Source organism: Takifugu flavidus, chromosome 14 (assembly GCF_003711565.1).
Source record: "Takifugu flavidus isolate HTHZ2018 chromosome 14, ASM371156v2, whole genome shotgun sequence".
In the NCBI taxonomy this organism is placed as follows: Eukaryota; Metazoa; Chordata; class Actinopteri; order Tetraodontiformes; family Tetraodontidae; genus Takifugu; species Takifugu flavidus.
In genome coordinates, this window is record NC_079533.1 from 13,947,794 (window position 1) to 13,969,896 (window position 22,103).

Below are 22,103 nucleotides of genomic sequence, written 5' to 3' on the forward strand. Positions count from 1 at the left end.
GTGTTGCTTGGCTGCACGTCTTGGTGTGCCTGAAGGGCAGATGTTTAAAGTTATTTAGCGCACAGGTGCAGCAGGACTCAGCAACGTGTGATGTAACTGCTACATTTGCATATCGCCCTATTCTAAATATAAACAGGTCAGATGTAAATGTGTCCCCAACAGGAGGTTTGTTCCCCCGACCTGTCTCTCCTGAAGGTTTTTCAGCTCGTGAGACGCTCTCCGCTCCTGCCCCTCCTCCCTCTTCTTCTTCATCGCCTCTTCTTGCTGCCTTTGTTGCTTTTTCTCCTCGTTCTGGGCCTCGATGGCTCGCTGACACACCGGGCCAGAGGGGGGAATCATGAAACGCCCTGGAAGTCTTTAACAAAAAAACGTGTTTCTCTGTGTCCTCTCACCCGCTGCTCCAACTGTCTGAGAACTTTCCTCCGACAGACCTCTAACCGGGTCCCAGATGAAAATCGTGGACCTCCCATGGATAAACAGAACAGGAAACGAAGGATTTTGGATTCAGAGCCGTGAAAAGAGTTTTCCCCCCCTCTTTCATGATCCCCAGTAAATAGTTCTTCTTGGTTGCCCAGAGGGTGTATCTCCAGCGGCGCCTATGTCACCCTCTCCTCCCCACTCCGAGAGGAGAGACGCCTGGATGTGGACTCCCCCTCACGCTGCACACACCCTTTACCATTGGAGGAGGAGGAGCTGTCAGAGCTGTTGGAGCTGCGGGAGGCTTTCTGTCAGAGTGCGAGGCCCAGAGCTCGTGGTCCTCCAGCTGGCGGCACATCGAAAACATGTTTGTCAAGCACAGCGTTGCTGCCTGGTTCTGATGGCACCTGGTTCTGATGGCACCTGGTTCTGCAGCTGTTTCTCTCACCTCTTACGCTCGGTGGTCTCCTCCCATTGCTTTTTCAGGTCCTCCAGCCAGCTCCTCTTTCGCTCCTCTCTCCTCCTGACACTCGGCACCTCCTCTATCGGAGCGTTGACCTCCAGCCAGCAGTCTTCGTCAGTTCGCTGTTGAAATTCCTCAACTCAGTATTTCGGAGGCAAACGAGGAAAACGTGCCGTTTGATTACCAGAGTCATCGAATTTTCATGTTTACAGGAAGCAGTTCTGTAAACAGTGGTATGGCGGAGGGAAAAAACACTTTTCAAGTGTGATGAAATAAGATTAGAGAATTGGAGGATCATTTTTGAACATGGGAGGAGAAGTGTTGCTTTGAGTGCTGAACACGGGTTTACTGATGTGTCCTGGTTCTGCTGTGTAAGTTTAACTGTCAAATGTTCAGTCACAGAACGGTGAGCTGTCAACCTCCTTGGTGGAGGTCATACAATTGATTGGTTGAAGGTAGAATAATGTCAAAATTAAGATTGCTAAAGAATTTTCTAGAGACAAGTTCCAAGTGAACTGGTGTGTATATATATATTTCAAGAGTGTGACTAAATATTATTACGTAATTTACTGCAAAAAAGATGCTCCTTTTACCTTCTTTTATTACCCTGGTCATTTTGAGACACCATAGCATCAGGTTATTGATTACATGCCAGAAATTAGAAATTAATGGAGGGTGTTTCAGCTCCTATGGGAGTTGGCTGGTGTCACAGCTCTGCACTTCTATAGTAATAAACTCCTGTCCAGAAAAAACAAGTATTTCCTTTCCTCACTGTTCTTTTGGGCAGCAATTTGGGCAGAGATCAGAGTACACTGTTATTGTTTTATATTTATATAACCTCAGGGGTGGTAGCTTTTGTGGGCAGAATGCAATTTAGTTGTTTGCTATGTTTACTTCACAGCAGTGAGAATAAATAATAAAACGTATTTAGTTTTTTGGAGTTGCCTGTAATACTGTATAATTTCCGATAGGTGGCGGTAATGGTATTGAAAGTGACATGTAGAGCAGCTGGAGAATAAAAACGTAAAGGAAGAATGAGACCTTCAGGGACACGCAGTAATTAATGAAGTAAATTTGTATCGCCTACGTTGAAATAAAAGGAGAAATAATAGCCAAATGGGATTGACAGCCTATTTATTTTTGTCTGAAAATTAACTATATTTTTTGTTAGGCGTTTTCACTTGCGCCGCAGCCCATATTGATATTAGGCTTCAAAGCTTATCGGTATGCGTTATCGTGTCGTCGTGCAAAACAGACGGAAATTACTGCTTTCCCTGGTAGTCCCTGAAAGTATCGCGGAGGAGGAAGAAACGTTAGCCGTTTCGCATACTTGTTTGTGCTAAGCTAAGATTAACCCAGGAGCTTTGTCAACATGTACATAAGTGCTTGTTTGGGTCTATCGCCGTTCTCTAACGTCTAAAACCTTGCCGACAATTTATAAAATGGGATTATTTATCGAGCCAAGCTAGCATAGCTCGCAGGCGTTCTTTGCTTCGTCGCAGTTTCAATCGTTAGAGCGAGCTATCCGGGCAGGTTGTTGTTGTTAGCTGGAGCCTTTAGCTTGGTGAACATGGCGATTGTGTCTGGCTCCTGTGCGCGGATAAACGGGTCTAGAAATGGGCCGTCGGTGTCAGCGACGCAGTCCGGATCCGTGGGACAGTCTCAGCCCATGATTGCGGTGTGGGAGTGGCAGGACGATTTGGGCTACTGGCGGCCATACAGCGGCCAAGTGAGCACTTATATCGAGCAATGTCTGGCACCGCGGGGCCACAGAGGAGGGGGACCCGGTTCGACGAGCATACACCTCGGACAATCGGATCCAACCTTGTTACCTTATATCATTGACATACGAAGCTTGAAGCAGTTCAGGCAGGACACAGGTGAGTGTGCATATTAAATTTGACATGTTTCCAGTTTATCACTCGAAACCATAGTGGTATTTGGCCAAGCTAACTGCAGCTTAGCATTAGCCCGAGGATCCTACGTTTTTTTTTCCTTGAATATCTTAAATAGATTAGTCAGTTAACTGTATTGAAGCCATTCTTAACGTCTGAAACTAGATTAAAGACGAGGACCTGTTATTGTCCGGAACAATGACGGTTAGATCCTTGACTTGATGGGGGTCATGTTTATGTTTACATATCCTGCGGTCGGTTATTGGTTTAAATGAAGACACTGAAGGAATCTGGTATAAAAAGGTGTGTGTTGTGTGATTATTTAGCGATGATAATCTCTTTTGCCCTCAGGAAAGACACGTTCTGTCCGTTGCTCCCTGTTTGCTCAGTCCTCCGGGCTTGGCAGTGGAGTTCTTTGGGAGTGGATTAATGATGAGGGAGGATGGACTCCGTATGAGACCCGAACCTCAATTCTTTTGGAGCACAGCTACCAGGCCCGACAGGGCACCGCAGACTTGAGCCCGCACGGGTACAATTACATTGTCGATCTCACCTCGCTGACCCAGGTTAATAAAGCCTCGGGGTTTAGGCGGCAGGTTCGACGCCAGTGTAACTTCCCCTACCCTTTGGCCTCGCCCGGGCCCCCGGCCGTCCCCTCGAGCGCTGCCTGCTCCTGTCTGCGGTGTTTGAATCACAGCACCACGGGGCCCATGCCAAGCCGTTTTCGACATTCCTCTTCTTCAAACAGTCTGAACCGGCCCAGCCTGCAGGGGCAGGGAAGAGCTGTGGCAGCTCATCTTGCATCCGTTTACTCCCCGTACCCGAGGAGGCCCCTCTCTGTTGGGGGGATGTCCTGGGGGAACCCGTGGCCCCCGCCACCATCCTCTAGTCAGCTGTCTGCCCCTCTTCTGGCTGGATCCAATGCCACCAAAGGTTTGAGGTGAGTGCAGGTTGCATTGTTTCCTTTGTGTGCCCTGTCGTCCCCCCACATCCCGTAGAACAGGAATGGCGAATGATCTGTGGCTCCGGCGCTGCCCTGCTGTTTGTTTTGCCATCTCCAGCCGCCACCCTCTCTTCACCTTAGTGAACACACTTTAAATTAAAGCGCTTTAGTTGGTGAAACTCTGAGGGTTCATCAGGAGCCTGAAAGCTCCCCAAGTGAAGTCTTTTTTCTTGGTCGGTAAACATGTTTTCTGGTATGAATGTCAGAAGAAGGTGATAAATATTGGTTTGGGTACAGTAATGAGTAATTAGAGTAAGTGATTGTGTCCACAGTCTTTATTACAGGCAGAACAACATTAACAACTCTATCAGGCGCCCTGAATACGATATTGTCCTCTTTTATTAAAATTTAGAGTTGGTTACAAGTAAAAGTTCCATATCTTAAATGCAGTTTTAGACCTATGGAGGTCACCATTAGCTTGACTTGCAGTGCATTCTGGGAGAATGATGACACTTGGCATCACAAAAGTTACCCAAGACATTACCCAGAATGCACTGCATCGCACCACACAATGGCGGCGGACCAGTGAAAGCATTTTTATCAATGTTACGAAATGGCCCAGAGAGTTTTTGTGGTGAGTTTAATCCACAAAGTGAAAATCTGTTTCCTGTTTCCTGTTTCCTGCAGCGTTCCGTCTGTCCCCGTTCAGCTGAGCGGATCCACCAGCGTCAGCTCCGCTCTGGCAGGTAAACGGGCCCCTGATCCGGTCTGAGCTCACCCACTCTTGTTTTTAGTCTGTTCTGGAGCAGGAAGACATTCAAAGTCTTGTTTTTAATCAAGCCTGACACCAGAATGTCAGTTCTGATTCAAAGCCCGCCCATTTTAATAAAGGTTAAATCAGTCGTCATATTTACGATAATTCAATTGTGCGTATTCCCTTTTTTAATCGGGGAGTGGAGGAACTCGGCGTGAGCTCTCTGCTGGCCTCTCGGCCTGATGGACGCTTTTAATTGATCACTGATGGGCTGCGATCATCAGCTGGCGATCATCCACTGTGACTGGTTTCAGGCCCGTGTGACCAGTGTTGAAAGAACGGGGCGACCCGTCTGGGTACAGACGGAGGACAGGTTCCTGGTGTTGGGCTGATCCAGATCCATCCACCGGTTACTTTAATTGATGACTCTGCATGTGGGAGCAGTCGTAAAAACACAAATTTCTCATCAATGTGGTGTCTTCTTTCCCCCTCCGCACCTCCACCTCCCCTCAACCCTCCTCTCCCCACCGACCCCGCCCACCCTCCTCTCCCCACCCCTCCCTGACCCCGCCCACCCTCCTCCAGGTATGGCCTCCATACTGATGTCAGCAGTGGGACTTGGAGTTCACTTCACCAGTGCCCCCCTCCCTCCGCAGCAGCAGCAGCAGTCTGCTGCTTTCCCTCTTCCTCTTCCTCCGCCTCCTCTTCTCCCCCCTGCCAGCAGACCCAGTGACCCCCCCAGCAGCAGCAGTTCAGTTAGGAGAGCAAAGAGGCAACACAGGAGAGGTAGCTATTAGCAACACAGTCCCCACCCTCGTCCTTTCTGTGTGTCCGTCATCCTTGTCCGGCGCTGCTGGTGCCCCGCGTCCGCTGGCGACGGTCACGTGATCGCCTGTCCCGCCCATGTTCCCTCTCAGGTGTCAAAGACGCAGATCTAAAATGACAGAACCGAGCCAAGATAACAGATCGACCGTCGTCTGACCCGCTGGTCCCACAGCGTAAACTCTGTCTTCCCGTTCCAGGCTCCTGTCACAAACCCGAGGACGTGATCCAGCGCTACATGGAGGAGGTGGCTGCAGCACCCGACGAGGTAAAATCTCCGCGGCCCACGGCGGCCGAGCACAGCAGCCCTGCGGAGAGAGTCACTTCCTGTTAGCGGCTGCCACGCAGACGCGTTAACCTCCGACTTTTAGCGTCAAAGTCGATGTTTTGCTCGCCGCTGACGTCCCCTTTAACCATTTCGCGTCCAGGACTGCATCATCTGCATGGATCAGCTGTCCAGTCCGTCCAGCTACGAGTCGCCGTCGGCCGAGGACGGAGGTCAGGGCATCCCGCCGAGCGCCGTGGGGAAGTTCGTCAAGTGTGGCCACACTCTGCACATGCTCTGCATGTTGGCCATGTACAACAACGGAACCAAGGTAGCGGCGGCAGAACGCCCACGTTAGACAAATCACGTCAGGCAGTCGTGGCGTCAAAAATCAAGTCGGGTTTATTTGAAATGTTCATGTTTTGGAGGGGGGGAAATGACACGTGTTGCTCTGCAGGATGGCAGTCTGCAGTGTCCCTCCTGTAAAACCATCTACGGGGAGAAAACCGGCACGCAGCCCAAAGGCAAGATGGAGATCTACAGCATCGGCCAGTCACTTCCGGGTCACCCAGACTGTGGAACCATCCATATCATCTACAGCATTCCACCTGGAATACAGGTACGTCTGCCAGACGCCCCAAATATCCGGGATGGTTGCTTCATCATTCCTGTGATCTGTGAACCCTCCTCCAGGGTCCAGAGCATCCCAACCCAGGACAGCCGTTCACCTGCAGAGGCTTCCCTCGCTTCTGCTTCCTCCCAGACAACCACAAAGGCAGGAAGGTGAGCAGCCCGGATCAATCACTTCACACCGACCCATCACGGAAACGGTGGGAAACCTTCACGCTTCGCTCCGTCTCTTCAGGTGCTGGAGCTGCTGAAGGTGGCCTGGATGCGGCGCCTCATCTTCACCGTGGGGACGTCCAGCACCACCGGCGAGCCCGACACTGTGGTGTGGAACAACATCCACCACAAGACGGAGATGATGTCCAACCTGTCGGGACACGGCTACCCCGACCCCAACTACCTGGACAATGTTCTGTCTGAGTTGGCCTCTCAGGGCGTCACAGAGGACTGCCTCAAAGCTCCCAGCGGCGCCAGCAGCTAGGCCACGCCCACCCCCACGCCTCGATAATAAATCCCAGTATCGTGAAAGACGTGAAGGGGGTCGGAATCTCAACCGCGGAGCTCCACGGCGTTCCTGCTCATTGTGTTTCTCATCGCTGTTCCGGATGTTTTGCAGAAACGTTTTTGTTTCCCCATCGTGAAGCGCGTCTCGACCTCGACTTCAGCTGGATAAAAACCTCACCAAGCACTTTAGATTCTTCAGTGCATTAGCCGACGAGATCCGTGATTTAACAAACGTGCCAGTTTTCAAAGTAAGGTTACGCAATCACGACTAGATGTGACGTGATATTGCTCCGTCAGCTCAGGTGGAGCCCCCTGCTGGACGGTGTGGACGCTGCTGTCCTTCAGCCATGATCAGGCCTTTGCCCACTGAAAAGCTCCATCTTTCAGTATTTAATGCATCATCTTGGTCCCAGTAGAGGCAACCTGATACTGCAGTAGCAACACCAGTAAATATTAGCCTATCTGCTGAGAAGAGGCAATACTTGACTGTAAATATATATATATACATATATATATTAAAAACATGTTAAAAAAACGGATGTGTCCACCTGTTAGTAAGGAAAATAAATGTGTGTATTTTAACACTAATTGGAGCATCTATTTGATAACTGGATGTCTGACGCACTCACATTTCCTGTCCTGTTTGGACCGCGCGCATCGTTTTTGTCTTGTGTTCACGTCAGAAAAGGTTTGGATCGCACCGCTTATCCAGAACACTTTGAGCACCTAAGCCTGGACTGGGAAAATGTTTCAGAATGTTCCAGTGTGACAATCAAGGCCGCCGGATGGACGAACATCATCACAGCCAGACGAACTCCAGCACCTCCACATGTAAACGAGCTAAAGTCTGCAATAAAGGAAGAAAATGCAAAAAAAACAACAATACTGATATCCGAGTTGTCTTTAAGGTGAAGCGACTCCTTGGTTCTGAGCGAGAAATCCTGCAATAACATTTATTTGTTTTCCATTCCTGAAAAATGAAATCTTATCTTCCTAGGCTGACTAGGTTTATGGTTTTGAGGATGGAAATAATCCAGGAACTCTTGGATACGAACAAAATTATTGCTGCCTGAAAACAAAAACACTCGTGCTGTTAGGTTCAAACGACCTGAAACATGAGAGAAACAAATGAGGCAAAGACAACAGTTTTGCATTTTACTTGCAAGGAGAACGGAGAGATGTGCTCAGTTACAGATCTCCAACACGTCCTGAGGCACACCTCCCGCCATCCTTCTTTTATTGAAAATAGGAGGTCCCTAGTTACACAGAATTCAAATGTGCCTAAGGGAGGGGGAAACACAAGATAGCAGGTCCCAAACAAAGCAAAAGACTGTAAATCATAATGGTGAGATTATACGTAGGTCTTCACCGATTTGATTAGCTTAGCTCGCACACAGCACATTCTTCCATATCAGACAGATTAATGGAACAGCTCCTGGGTCATGACTGCAGCTCTGTCTCCGGTCAATGCCACTTCCCCACAGCAGCTGCATTTCTGTCGCCCTTGACCAGAGAAGTTTGAGTTCACACATCAAGCATCATGAACATTAAGCATTAACAAATAATAAGAAACATTAAGTAATGAGAATCAATATAACAAGAATAAAGAATATAACAAGGTAAAAGCAAATAAGAGATAACTTTAATATAATGGACCTAACACGTACTCAACTTTATTATAATCCCAAGAGTTTTGCAGGGTTAAGACGCCATCGCATCAACTCAATGGCACAAAACACAACTGAGACGGAGGGGAATTTGACAGAGTACTAACACGCTGATATGACAACCATAAGACCAAGAACAACAGTTTTAAATGGTGATGGTACATGAAAGTGGCTGGATTATATTTAAAGCGCATAACAGTCGTAAACTGTCACTTTTGCATCAAAGTGCTGGTGCCTGATTCGAAGATTTAAGTGTGCTCGGGCAGTGAACGTACATGTTTAGATACGGCTATGGGTGGTAACCAATCAGATTCCGAGGGGCGGGGCGGAAAGCGCGGAGGCGGGGCTTCAGCGTCGCCATGGTGAGCGTTATATCGCAAGCGTTTGTGGACCACAGTCAAAATAGGGCCTGGTATCCCTCCGCCACCAAGGGTAGAGGTTGCCAGTTAGGATCCCGGGTCCAGCAAGAACGTTTCATTTTGCCATAATGGTTGTGATAATTTTGGAACTTTTCCCACAGCATTATGTCAGAAAAACGCTAATGTTAGAAACCAAAAGTCACCGTTTTTAGCTCTCAAACCATATATCTATCTATACTTAGTTCATTTTATGACCCACCTGCAGACGATGAACAACCACGCATAACGTCATTCTATCCTATAATATTTGAAATGTCTGAGCCTACATTAATTAGAATTAAGTTCGCCAGACTTTCATGTGACAATTAGCCACTTCGGCGTCGGTCTTCAGATCCTTCTCCGGTTTCAGTCTTCTCCATCTTCCAAAGGTAGCTCCTCTCCATATCATTGCTTTTTTTAGCTTTACAAACGTCACATTTTTATTTTATCCCAATAGTTCGGAGCTGCAGTTCAGCGGTAACTGGCAACCCGGAAGCCGAAACGCTGCTGACTTGTGATTGGCTGGATCGGTGATGGGCGGAGCTACAGACCAACACACCACGTGAACATCGTCAATATTTACGGGCTGACACTTCGCTTTTAAAATGAGAATATTCTGGTTGGGCAAGTGTTGTCAGGGATATAAGTATTAAAAATTAGCACGATTCCTCAACATGATTAAACATATCAGACCGTTTTAGGACTACTTTGAATAAATTTGTTACATACCGGTATTGTAAATACTCATCGAGAGTTGACTATGTGTCGACTATGCACCGTTCAATCCACAGGACCATCCAATTAGAGCCTAATTAGAACATGTTCCATTGACAGGTTCTTTGTGATTAATCCAGTGTAGCTAATTCAGCAAACGTCGGGCACAGCGAGAGGCTAAGGCATTCAAGCAATTTTTTATTTACCTTCACTTTGGAACAATTCCAAAATAACGTTGGACCAAATTCAAGTGCAAGGCAACACATTTTATTTCAAAGGCCTAATTGGCGTTAAGGTACAGCGTATTAAATATCGTTAGTCCAGACAGTCATCGTAGAGTAACATACCATTCTTCCTGTTATGATACATTCAGGCTGACTTTAAATGAGTTATTTTACAAATCGGCGACGTGGTGCTGACAGAAGAGGCTCCTCCACAGGTAAGACACTTCTTCTCTGCCGTTGAAATGTCATTTTAGTTAGGGTTTTAGTAGCTGAGCAGCGGCTAGCGTTAGTGTTAGCATTGCAACAGTTCCTCCAGCAGCTGTTGGGGGAAAATGTATTTTACATCCCTGCAAATAATGTTATTTTCAATAAATATAATAAATAAAAAGTACAAATATTCTGGAACTAGATAGTTTTAAAAGACGTGTTCTGTCAGCGATACATCGTTGGGTGAATAGCTAAATACAGGGGCGGCTGAACAACGTTCACCCCACGTTCTGTAGTTCCACACAAGCTGTTTGAGTTGGAACACAGCTGCTCTCCTTCCGGATGATCCCGGGACCACGTGATGAAGTCCCACATCAAAGTGCCCCTTCATCCCTTTGATGCAGGCTTGTCCTTCAGTAATTCACTTTTCCTGGAACCGGCATGTTCACGCCGCTGTAGTCCACCATGTACATGGGCCACTGCTGTGGGAACGTGAAGCAGAGACGGAGGTCAAGGCACGCTTTCATAACACCTAAACTGCATCTCCGGCTCAATGGCGCGCGCGAGGATTTGGAAGTCTCGGGATCGTGGGACCAGGTTTCCGCGGCCTTACCATCACTGGAATCTGATTGCTTGATATTTCCAGATCGGAGGACGTCGGTACTCTGCTGCTCTCCTGGACTCTCTTTCGTTTCCGCCTGTTGATGGAGGCGTTTGTTCCTCCTGGAGATAAGACACGTTTAGCTGCTGCTACAGCGCTTTGATATCTCCTGGAAATTCGACACTCACCTGTGTTGCAAGCTTGGCTACAGATTTCTGCGAACGGTCTGCATGAAAAGCACAAAAAGAAAGGAGCCACAACAGGCGAATGGTTCAGATTCCTCTGATTCGCATGAATTTAGTGTTCAAAGCATAAAAGGAAAACTGTTTGATGTGAAGTCTCCCCTTCTTTCATCTCTGCTTAGCTGCTTCGGCGTCAAACTATTGTTCACGATTTCACTTTATTTACACTCGCTGCTCACCGGGATTTATTCTGGGGCTGGATTTAAATCCGGGGCGTAAATAAAACTATAATGAGCTTAAGCACCAGAGGCGAAGCCCTAAATTCCCGGTGGGAGACAGCGGTGACGGCTAACAGGCTGCTGAATATTCAGGTGCGTCGGCACTCACTGGAGCTGGTTCTTCACGCTGATCACTATTTTATCTGCAGCTTGAAGGATTTTCTCCAGGCACACGATGTCGTAGGTGTTGGGGTTTCGGAACGGGATGTCTTCCGGAAGGCCGCTGACTTCTACGGACTCTGGGCTGCCGCGAATAAGCTTGTAAGGAACCAGGACAGAATGGTCGGAGCCCAGAGCTTCACCTAAACAGTTAACCACAGTTATCCTCGCTAAACCAAATCCACACTTCCTGTTTAAAGCACAGATCAAAGCTTCATTCTCTTCACCATATTTCCTGTTAAACAGCTCCTTGACTTGCTCTCGGAGAACCACCTTCTCTCCCATACGATTTATGTCATCCTCATCTGTCGGGGAAAAAGTATCACATCGTCTTTAATGAAGCGAAAGAGCAACGTCTGATTTTTAAAAAAAAAAAATATATATATCTACTCACCATTAATGGACGCATAAGCTTTCTTTAGTAAAGTGACGCGCCGAGGTGCTAAAAAAATCAAATACGGTTATTAAAGCACCACCCACATTATGTCAAAGCTTTTAAGTTCTTACCTGGTTTTGGAATAAGTCCTTGAAAAGGTCTGCAGGGGGAAAAGAGTCGATTCATTGTCTTTATAAATCCCTATATTTATAATCTGTGCACAAACTCGGTGGCGTTCAGGCGATCACCTGACCACTGATCTCACCTGGTGATGGTGAACCTGATCTTGTCTGCAACAGCCAGGATCCTCTCCAGGTTCTGGGAGCCGAAGGTGCAGGGTTTCCTGAAGGGGATTCCAGGGGGAAGGCCCTCGATGATGACCGAGTCGGGGTTGTTCTTGATCCTCTTGTAAGGCACTTGGACCGGGTACTTGATGCCCAACGCCTCGCCGTACTTCCTGTTGAAGAGATCCTGGACCTGCTCTCGCAGCGTGTTGGCCAGGTCGATCCTGGACAGTTTGGACTCCAGACACTCTGGAGACGGGACACAATGGAATTACAATGAGGCTGGCTTATACCAACAGGAATGATTCAGACCGCCTCAGCTGTTCCGCTGCAGGCGAAACAGGAAGTTGAGCCTACCTGTGAATCCGGGCCGCTTGGATAAAGCAGCGCCGTCCTCCGTTACCGGTGTGGCGTCCTTAGAGTCCAGCTCTTTAGGAAATGAGTTTGAAATGGTTAAACGTGTTTGTGAAGGTTCCCATTAAGAGCTTCTCTTTGTTCCTGCAGAGAGAAACTGAAACTGGGAAATTCCAACAGAACTTCTCGCTTCAAAGGAGGTTTGAACTTAAGAACCTGAAATGGATTTGTCACATATTTCACACTTTAACCTGAATCTGCTCCTCCAGTGGAAGATATAAGTGATACAACTGCTCACATTTAAAATCTATAGTGGGTCAGAACCTTTATACTCGAGTTATATAGAAAGAGAATTTCATCAAAAGCTGCCGCTAGAACTGCAAAGGATGATGGTAAATGTAGTGCTGGTCTGTTCTTTAGTCACATGCATTCAGGATGGTTATTGTTGATCAAAGAAAAGGAAAACATGCTCAGATCAACATATTGATTGATAACCGGTCACCCATATTGTTAGACTGAAAGAGCTGATGGAAACCGACCTGATTCGCAGACGCTGTTTGAAGGAATCTCTTGTTTAACCTGCTCGGTCAACAGTTCAGGCCTGCAGACAAACAGGGAGGGTTTATTCTCCCGTTGGTTTAAAAGCTCCTGAACTTCGCTCGCGCTCACCTCTTGATGACAAACTGGATCTGGCTGCTGGCTGCCAGGATCTTGCGCAGTTTAGCGGTTCCGTAGCAGTTCGGCCGGCGTAGCGAGATTCCGTCCGGCAGCCCAGTGACCACCAGATCCTCTGGATAGATCTGGAACTTTGAGTACGGAACCTTGGCTGGTTCTGGAAGTCCCAGAGCTTCAGCTGGGAAGCAAAGCGAGGGTTACTTCACCAAATACCTCAGATGAGGATTACAAACACAGTCAAGATGAAAGACTTGTGACATGAATGACCACTATTTAAGGCCAACAGTCACCAAATTTGACCCTCAGAATCAGATTCTTCACTGCTAAACTGATGATAACCGACTCTAACCTGCTGAAATATTTACCCATTACATTAATATTCAGTCATCTGAAGAAATCTTAACGGTGCTCTGGCGCTTTGCTTGTAAATGTGCAAACAGAGGTGACGTCATTTCCTGATGGAGGGTCGAGCTGTGCCGCGGCAGGCTAACGTACCAAACTTGATGCTGAAGAGATTCTCCACCTGTCTGCGCAGCTGGAGAATCATTTCACCAATGTCCTCCACCAAACTGCCCGCTGGAGGAGCTGCGGGATGAGAAAAGGGCGGGATGTATGGCAGGAAGTGACATCAGATGAGAGTTGTCAACCAGGAAAACACTCAAATCTGTGGAGGTTTACTCATCGCTGGGGTTGTGTTTGCGGATTTCTCAACAATCTGACATTGTTTTACCTTCAGAGGATCTTCTGATGCTGTGCGAGGTCGGATTGGGCGACAGAGCTTCGGCTGGAACAGGAAATAAAATGAGATGAGCCAACAGGGTTGTTTCCAAACCAAACGTGGGAAAAAACAAAGCACAGAATATTCCAATCCATTGTTTAAAGCACTTTAAAACAGCCGTAGCCATGTCATGTCATTATAAAAGCACTAATAACATTTAACAGCAACACTAAACGCTTTATTTGCAGTTATCTCTCAATCAGCTGATGGACAAAAGCACCAAACTCAGGATGGATCATTCATAAATAAAGGATTTAGCTCCAAAAACAGACAAAGTTTCTCCGTTTCATCCTCATCTGAACGAGTAAAAAGGAATATTTACGTCGGCCACCTCAAAACACTGCGAATAAAATCAGTGAACACACAATATTCTGCACCTGAGAGAGCAGGAATAGACAGAAAAAGAGTGAAGGAGCGACTGATGCTGGAGGTGCGTTTGCTGCTCTTACCTTCATGTTCGCTCCGTTAGTGGTCAGTTGTGAAAGAAAAACTTCAACAGAGCACAAATCAAAAATCAACAAAATAAAACAAAACCTGAATGAGGGTCACAGTGAGCAGACTCCAGAGTTATTTTAAAAAAGCCTCATTTATGTCTTAAATCAACTCCGATTTAAGCATCAAATCGAACCTTTCCTAATTCACACTTTTTAGGATGTTTGTAAATGATGAATTCATGAATTTGGCCTTTAAGAGGATGATTATGAAGATCAGATAAATGAGGCGTGCTCGCAGAGTCTCCTCACGAGTGTGTGCACGTGTGTATGCGTGTGCACGTGTGTATGCGTGTGCGTGTCTCCATGGATAATTGCTGGAAATCTAATCAGTCTGAGGCAGGACAGTGACAAACTTGACTTCTGACACATGGCGCCGTCACAGACGAGCTGAGGGGAGGAGCTACAGCTGTGTGTGTGTGTGGGGGGGGGGGTCCAGGGGTGTAGCTACAGTCAGTGAGGGGGGGTCTGACTGGGGAATAGTGGGAGGAACACCCTAAGAGAGGTGGGGCTTGTGGTGAAGGGGCGGGGCTACAGGAGCTGCAGTCAGGAGGAGGAAGTGAGGGTGGGAGGGGCTAAAGGAGGTTACCTGTGTGATTCTCCAATGGGTGCTGAGGAGCAGCAGGAGCAGAGGGCGTGGTCGAGACCCGGCACACCGCAGGAGGCTCAGGCACCGACTCACCGGGCTCCTCCCCGCTCACACCAGCTTCTGCACAAAGAGGCGCGTTCCAGAAACGAGTTGAGCAAAATTAAGCTTCATTTCCCTAGCAAACTGACACGCTAACAGCTCCCAGACTCACCTGGAACCGTCACCTGAATGATGTCCCCGTCCGGAGGCTCGGTTTTAATCCTCTTGGCAGGAACACAGTCTCCTGACGGACCTGTGGGAACAGACAGTTTATGAGCTCCCATTAAACTGGACGACATCGACTCGGAGGCTTTAATCTGATTATTGGGTCTCGGAGACATCGGAGTTATTAAAGTCATAAAAAAGGTTACCTGCTTCGGTGTCGGCCAGCGGGCTCACACACGCACTTGTCGACCTGGAACAAGACAAACTTTTGATTTGCTTTTCTCTGAACTGCGATGGAAAAACTGAATTTGACTGCGATCCCACCTGCTGCTGTGGGCGTTGCCGAGCAACTCGGCGGTGGCGGCGGGCGGGACGCCCAGGCTGTCGTGGAAGTTGTCTTCAGAAGAAGAGCCCAGGTCCAGTTTGCCCTCCTCCCGCACCAACTTCCCAGCAGCTTCAGCAGAATGCAAACAAATCATTTTCGGTTTTTTTAATACCGTTTGTTTTCAAGGAGTCCAGATTTAAGCAGGAAAATAAAAATGGATTTTTCTGCTCATCAACAGAAATTCTTATTTTAACTGATGTTCCAGGTCTTACCTGTGAAAATCCTCTCATCAAACATGCTGGAGGAAAGAGAGGAAACAAAGAGGCTGTTAGTGGCGGCTCCTTCTGCCACGGCGGCGAGTTTTGCCCTGGTTACCAACCGTTTGACAATGAAGCGGATCCCGTGGCGTTCGTCCAGGATGCGCTTGAGCTTTGGAACGCCATAGGTGCAGGGCCTCTTGAACGGGATCTGGTCGGGAATACCGATGATCTCCACGGCCCCGGGGTCACATGCTATTTTACGGTAGGGGACAGGCACCATGTGATCGAGCCCCAGCGCCTCGGCTGTGGGAAGGGGAGGAGAAGCCAGTTTAGATCAAAGCGGAAGAGTCCGCCATCTTGGCGCTGGGTGTATCGGCAGGAGCTGCGGAGCCGCACGGGGTGCGTCGTCACAGGCGGAGCGGCATCAGTCAGCCAACAGGAAGTGAGCTTTCTGCCAATCACCTCAGGGGACCGACGACTAAACGACTTCAATGGAATCAAAGTGCTTGATTCCATTTCCTGCATTTTTTAGTCTAGAAACATGAATTTGCATAAATCTGCCTGAAGCAGGATGCCCACACACACACACACACACACACAGGAAGTCAAAGATAACTCAGGCTAAATTCAGACCGAACCTTAATCTGAGCTGGAGGCTCAGATGACAACAGATCCTGTGAATGTGGAATTTAGCAACAGCTGGACTGGAAACGTCTCCTGAAACAATGCAGATGTTTCCCCAGAAGACCTGTGACGTTCACACACTTCGACAGTCGTGCCTTAATAGAAAAGGACTCCACCCCGCGGCTTCACGTGCGTGCTCATACATTCGCCGCTACGGAGCGGGACCTTTCTCACCGTATCTGCTGTTGAACAGGATTTGAACACATTCCCTCAGCGTGTTGATGTCTTCGGTTTCCCGGATGAAAGAATCCCATTTTTCTGGAAGAAAATCAGAACTTTACCTTTCGGAATGAAAGGAGCTTAATTTCTCTGCAGACGTGCGTCCGCCCAGAAGATCACGGCCCAGGGAAGTCACCCAGGAGTCAGAACTAAAAGAAAACCTCACTAAAATAACCACTCGGATCTTCTCTCACCTGATTTTTCGTGCACTATGGAGAAGAGCAGCCTCTTGGAGATGTGAACGCCAGGAGGACTCTGGGCGTGGTCTCCAGGTCTGGTCTCCTCTGGAAGAGGCAAGAAAGCAGGTTCTGCTTAGTCCTCAGAAGTCAGAAGACTGGAGACACTAAAAAGACCCGCAGCTCACCGGCGGCGGCGCAGTCTTTGACGGACATCTTGTCCGTCCCCGATGTCCAGCTGGCGGCTCTGTCTTTGCCCAGGCTGAGGAAGGACATGGCTTTGAAGTCCAGCTTCCCGTCCGGGTGAGGTTTGGAGGACATGGGCATGCCGTAGAGGAAGCTGGACAGAACCGAGCTGCTGGGGGTGGCGGAGCTCGACGTGGAACCTGCCGGCGGAGCCGCCTTCGCTGGGCCGTGGCCGCTCGCCGTGACGACGGCAGCGGAGGCGGAGTTGTGGTTGACATCGGTGCTGGTCTTGGCGTCTCGAGGCAGATCTTCCACCGGCCTGTAAACAGGAAGAACCACATCAAAACCGAGCTGGCCGGGGAGCTTTGATCTAATCAGAGTGATTTCTACCAATAATTATCCCTGATCACGATGCTGGTATAGAGGAAAACATTCTATTCTCGTATGAGTTGACGTCTGGGACACAAACGTCCAGTTTCGGCGTCCACATCTGGATCCAGGATGCTCCAGCTGTCCGCTGGGCACCAGCCTCACCTGTTCACAGAGAACTGGATGCGGTGGCTCTGCTCCAGGATCTTCATCAGCGTCTTGGTGTCGTACTCGCAGGGCTTCTTCAGGCCGACGCCGTCGGGCAGACCGTGGGCCACCACGCAGCCCGGCTCCTTCAGGATGGAGTCGTAAGGCACCGGGAGAAGGCTGTTCTTCCCCAGCGCCTCACCTGCACACGGACACAAGCGCTTCAGAGCGACGTCCGCGGCGCTGCGGCGAGCACAACACGCGCAGCTCGTTAGTTCTTACTGTACAGAACAGTGAAGACTTCCTCCACCATCTTCCTCAGGACGAAGACGTTGGCCTGCGGATCAGAAGCTCTCGCTTTCCCGTGCTCGCCGTCCTTGCTGGGCTTGCTGAGGTCGCCGTCCTTGTCTTTGGTATGAGCGTTTGCTGTGGTGACATTCTGCAGACACGGAACCCCTGGAACCACAATCCCAACACCAAGCACAGATTATCACCCAGATCAGCCAAATTCCAAATATAAGGGAATTTATGACAGTGCTGCGACCACTGGGAGACATTTCCACAATGGGGAATCACTCCGAGGTCCCTGATCAAGTTTTCCAGCTGCAGTACCGCAAACAGCCACCAGGATACAAACTACCAAATGTACTGGTCTGAGGAGAGGTCACTGGTGGGGAAAGGTTCTGGACCATGAGGTTAATTCAGATTAAAAAACAGTTAATTGCTCAGAAATGGAGGAATGTTGATCTCAGAGAAGATATTTTAATTTATATTCGGATGATCTGGTTATAGTCTGATGATCTGGCTATAGTCTGATGATCTGGTTATAGTCTGATGATCTGGCTATAGTCTGATGATCTGGCTATAGTCTGATGATCTGGCTATAGTCTGATGTCTGGTTATAGTCTGATGTTCTGGTTATAGTCAGATGATCTGGTTATGTTCTGATGTTCTGGTTATAGTCTGATGTTCTGGTTATGTCTGATGTTCTGGTTATAGTCTGATGTTCTGGTTATGTTCTGATGTTCTGGTTATAGTCTGATGTTCTGGTTATAGTCTGACGGTCTGGCTATAGTCTGATGTCTGGCTATAGTCTGATGTCTGGCTATAGTCTGATGTCTGGTTATAGTCTGATGTCTGGCTATAGTCAGATGATCTGGTTATGTTCTGATGTTCTGGTTATAGTCTGATGTTCTGGTTATAGTCTGATGTTCTGGTTATAGTCTGATGTTCTGGTTATAGTCTGATGTCTGGTTATAGTCTGATGTCTGGTTATAGTCTGATGTTCTGGTTATGTTCTGATGATCTGGTTATAGTCTGATGTTCTGGTTATGTTCTGATGTTCTGGTTATGTTCTGATGTTCTGGTTATGTTCTGATGTTCTGGTTATGTTCTGATGTTCTGGGTATATCCTGGACCTTTCCCCTCCGTTGGTAATCTGATCTCTGGTTTCTCCCTCAGCAACAGAGCGCTGCTGTCCCCTCTGCAGGTAATTGGATTATTTTGGATGAAATAATCTGATTTGGGCGGTGGGGGATGGACTGTGTGTGGATGGACTCACGACAGAACTTGTAGAAGTCGGTCTGGATTTCCCTCCTGGAGTTCAGGAACACTCGGCCCTTCTCCGTGCCGACCGCGATCACGCTGTCCTCGTGTATGGTGACGCACGCCACCTCGGCGTTGAGCTTCGCCATCGCCGTGCACTGGGAGATGCCGTCAGTCAGTCGCTGAAGCCCAATCATATCTGATAACGGTTATTGATAGCGGTACTCACCACCGAGTCCAGCGCCGACACCAGGCTGGTCAGGATCTCCTGTCGGGCCGAAACCAGCGGGACCTCGCCCCGAGACCCCGCCCTCACGCCGTCGCACGAGAGCTTCCTCATCTGAGCCATGACCCTGAGAGGTCAAACGCATGCAGACGCTAATGCTAACAGTGCTAATGCTTTCATCAAAGACGTCCTGATTAAAACGAACAGAAATATCGGATGAACTTTGACCCCATTCACAGGTGGACTCGGGCTTAAAGGTTAAAGGTCACATGCACCTGAACGTAAAGTTCACGCTCAGAGCTCAGTACAGGCCACGCCTCCTCCCAGTCACATGACAGCAAATGACCTCCCTTTTAGCCCCGCCTCCTCCCTCTGCCGTGATGTGTTTTTTTGCTTGTTTTTGTTTGTCGTTAGCTAATCTGTAAACTAAAGCTGTGCGCACGGACCTTAAATAAACCCACCTCAGCTGTGACGGAACACGCTCTGAAGGTTCCACAGCTCAGATACATGAACTGATAATCTCAACGGGAACTTTTTGTCAGAGGCGAACAACAGGAACAGGAAGTGTGGACGAAAAAATGCTTGGCTAAAGCCCGGCTCTATGTTCTCATGGCAACCGAAGCCCGTCTCCCTGGAAACTAATCTCAGGGCATTTGAACAATGCAGCTCTGGCCTTTAATCTGTCCAGACACTGGGAACCATTATGGGGGGGGGGGGGCAAGGGGAATCAGTGAGGTGGGGGGGTAGGAGAGAGGGAGAAAGCATGAAAGGATCAAAGAAAGACAGGAAGAGAGGAAGAGAGAGAGTTGGGGCGGGGTCAAAGGGAGAGAGGAAAACAGAGTCAGTCAGACAGAGAGACAGACAGGTGTGGGGGGGTCTGAAGGTCTTCTGGTCATCTGAATCTAAATCTGCCTCATGGTGGGGGCACATCCTGCTCTCTGGAAATAGACGGCACGTCCTCCCACGTGTTTAGAAGGCACAGGAAGTGTGTGTGTGTGTGTGTGTGTGGAGGGTGGGGGGGGCTCTGTGGTAAATGATTAAAAGAAATATTTAAAGCAATAAAGGGAAAACCAAATAAAATGGGCACAATGAGGGAAAAACAGAAGAGCAGATAAAAACCAACAACAGAAGATCAATGTTCAATCAATAAGGGGAGGATCAATAACTGATCAATAGTCCAGCATCACTGATCACCTCTTTTAGAGTTTGGAAACCGGATCAAGTGATGTGTTCTGGATTAAATCAGATTAAACTCATCGAAATGGTGTTTTTCTTTTCTGGATAAAGTTAAACTGGAACTGATTTCAGGTGACCCGTCTGGGTCAGAACCTGTGACATCACCATCAAACACTTCCTGGAGAGAGATGCAGTAACAATCTCCTATCAACAATAAATGGAAATTAATCAGATCAAAACAACGTTGAGTTTATTTACAACTCCAAACGGAGTGATGTCAACATATTTAGGCCACTACTAATAATCTGAATAAAAGGGGAAACTGAACATTTATAACCTGATCACATTTATTTACATTATTCACATTTGGTTAGTTGTAAATTAATATATTCTGATTGAAGTTGGATTAGATGTTTGTCTGAATGTGGACTGAAAACATTTAAAATCAGATTAACACCAGGTGTCAATTTTACTTAAATAACGCTGCAGACACCACTTATCTATTTTTGAACGCAAGAATTAATAAAAATGCAAAGTAATTTTCAAATTCTTGGTTGTTTTAATGAGTTACAGCAGAAAATAGATATCTTTAGGCACAAACATCCTTCTGGACACAGCTCATGAGACAAAAACTCTCACTTTCCTGATGAGTTCGAACCTTTTTTGTGGTGTAAACTTTTGCTCCGTTCAAGATTCGATGGATATTTTTACAAAAGCAGCTAAACCTGCTGTTCATTTTATGTGAACATTCTAATAAATCTGGTGCTGATTCTGGGTTCCTGTCACGAAAAGATGAAGTTTGCAATAACTTTTACCGCAGTAACAGACTGGAATCAGACAAGTTCTATTTCAGGAGTAAATAAAGGGAGTTTGGGGCTGAATTGTGAGGGGTTTAACGCAGTTTGGTCTTTTACAAGTTTAGACCATCCGCGTCCTCCCCGGTTATTGGGGGCTACTTTAGCCGACGTTAGCAGTCTTTGTTGAACCAGCTCGTTAATATAATCACCGATATCACCGCAGGGAAGCACATTTAGCGACCAGGCTCGGTCCGCCGAGCAGAAACGGGGGTTTTATCGGGCGGACACACGGTTACAGAAGCGTCTCTGCGGGCTAATTCAGCGGCTAACAGACAATAGCCGCGTCTGTTCCTCTCCAGCTTGTCAACCTTTGCTAATTAGCTAACGGTGTCGGCAGCCTTCAGCTAGCTAACTGGCTAGCTGTAAACTCGTTAGCTTTTCACGGTGTTAGCCTCTTTAGCTGGCTAGCCCTAGCACTGCCATCAGCCGCCCCCCACCAGAAATTAGCTTCTAATCTCTAATTTCTGAATTCGCGGATACAAAAACAACAGCGCGCCGCGTTAACGCACGCGTTTAAAGCGCCCGAGTGCGCCGAAGGAGGTTGCGAAGTCCCACCTTAATTAGCGATTAAATAGCCTTGTTGCTGCTGTCAATCCCGGAATAGGTTTATTCCCCGTTTTAATCCATCAGAAACGGTCGCAATTCCCATCCACAATGTCGCCGCGCCGTCCGCTAAACCACCGTAATCTGGAACATCTCGACGTGGGCTCCAACGGCTGCTTCCCCGCACTGTTGCCCCGCTGTTTAAAGTCAGTTTATTCCTGTTTTTCCCCCTTAACTCGGTCCGGTGTCCCTTTCCCCCTTTCTTTGTTCTGTAATCCAGTAAAATTGAAACTCATTCGCCTCCTGCTAATCCCAGCCCAGCTCAACAACAGCATCTATTGGCTGCCATTTACATACAGGATTAAGGGAAGAACCTCTGGGAAAAAAAGGGCCTCTGGGAACAATTTGAGCCCAAAAAGCAACATTTACGCAGAATATTTGGCAGAATCGTGTCAGAAGCCGACACTTTTGGACCCCCCCGCCCCCCCTCTAATCTCCAGTAATCTCCTAGATGGAGGT

The 22,103-nt window shown here is 48.0% G+C and overlaps 2 protein-coding genes across 3 annotated transcripts; one reads left to right on the top strand and one right to left on the bottom strand.

The window, feature by feature from the left end:
• Positions 1–1,963: 1,963 nt before the first annotated feature.
• Positions 1,964–7,573, top strand: dtx2 (deltex 2, E3 ubiquitin ligase). 2 transcript variants are annotated; one of them, XM_057053441.1, is made up of 9 exons: positions 1,967–2,760; positions 3,127–3,715; positions 4,406–4,464; positions 5,058–5,258; positions 5,495–5,562; positions 5,723–5,890; positions 6,017–6,178; positions 6,253–6,342; positions 6,425–7,573. In XM_057053441.1, the coding sequence occupies exons 1-9, from the start codon at positions 2,451–2,453 to the stop codon at positions 6,665–6,667; spliced, it is 1,890 nt and encodes a 629-aa protein (XP_056909421.1). In that variant the 5' UTR covers positions 1,967–2,450; the 3' UTR covers positions 6,668–7,573. The 2 variants fall into 2 exon arrangements, with proteins under 2 accessions (XP_056909422.1, XP_056909421.1); XM_057053442.1 differs by lacking the exon at positions 5,058–5,258 and having other exon boundaries at positions 1,964–2,760.
• Positions 7,574–9,714: 2,141 nt separating this feature from the next.
• Positions 9,715–22,062, bottom strand: gtf2ird1 (GTF2I repeat domain containing 1). The gene is made up of 27 exons (XM_057053437.1): positions 21,597–22,062; positions 19,012–19,135; positions 18,799–18,940; positions 17,520–17,693; positions 17,256–17,439; positions 16,724–17,040; positions 16,554–16,643; positions 16,315–16,398; positions 15,576–15,759; positions 15,469–15,494; positions 15,196–15,325; positions 15,078–15,121; positions 14,879–14,959; positions 14,668–14,787; positions 13,540–13,593; positions 13,305–13,394; positions 12,804–12,987; positions 12,674–12,735; positions 12,138–12,209; positions 11,762–12,029; positions 11,628–11,656; positions 11,515–11,562; positions 11,348–11,425; positions 11,071–11,263; positions 10,690–10,727; positions 10,514–10,623; positions 9,715–10,382 (listed from the first exon to the last, which is right to left on the bottom strand). Exons 2-27 carry the CDS (start codon positions 19,129–19,131, stop codon positions 10,314–10,316), a joined length of 2,991 nt encoding a protein of 996 aa, XP_056909417.1. The 5' UTR covers positions 19,132–19,135; positions 21,597–22,062; the 3' UTR covers positions 9,715–10,313.
• Between the last annotated feature and the right edge of the window lie 41 nt (positions 22,063–22,103).

Coding starts and splice junctions, on each gene's coding strand:
- dtx2 (XM_057053441.1), top strand. CDS start 2,451: ATGGCGATTGTGTCTGGCTCCTGTGCGCGGATAAACGGGTCTAGAAAT. Junction 5,891..6,016: donor TGTACAACAACGGAACCAAG/GTAGCGGCGGCA, acceptor GTTGCTCTGCAG/GATGGCAGTCTGCAGTGTCC. Junction 6,179..6,252: donor GCATTCCACCTGGAATACAG/GTACGTCTGCCA, acceptor ACCCTCCTCCAG/GGTCCAGAGCATCCCAACCC.
- gtf2ird1 (XM_057053437.1), bottom strand. CDS start 19,131: ATGGCTCAGATGAGGAAGCTCTCGTGCGACGGCGTGAGGGCGGGGTCT. Junction 17,041..17,255: donor ATCCAGTTCTCTGTGAACAG/GTGAGGCTGGTG, acceptor TCCTGTTTACAG/GCCGGTGGAAGATCTGCCTC. Junction 11,657..11,761: donor ATCAGGTTCACCATCACCAG/GTGAGATCAGTG, acceptor TTCCCCCTGCAG/ACCTTTTCAAGGACTTATTC.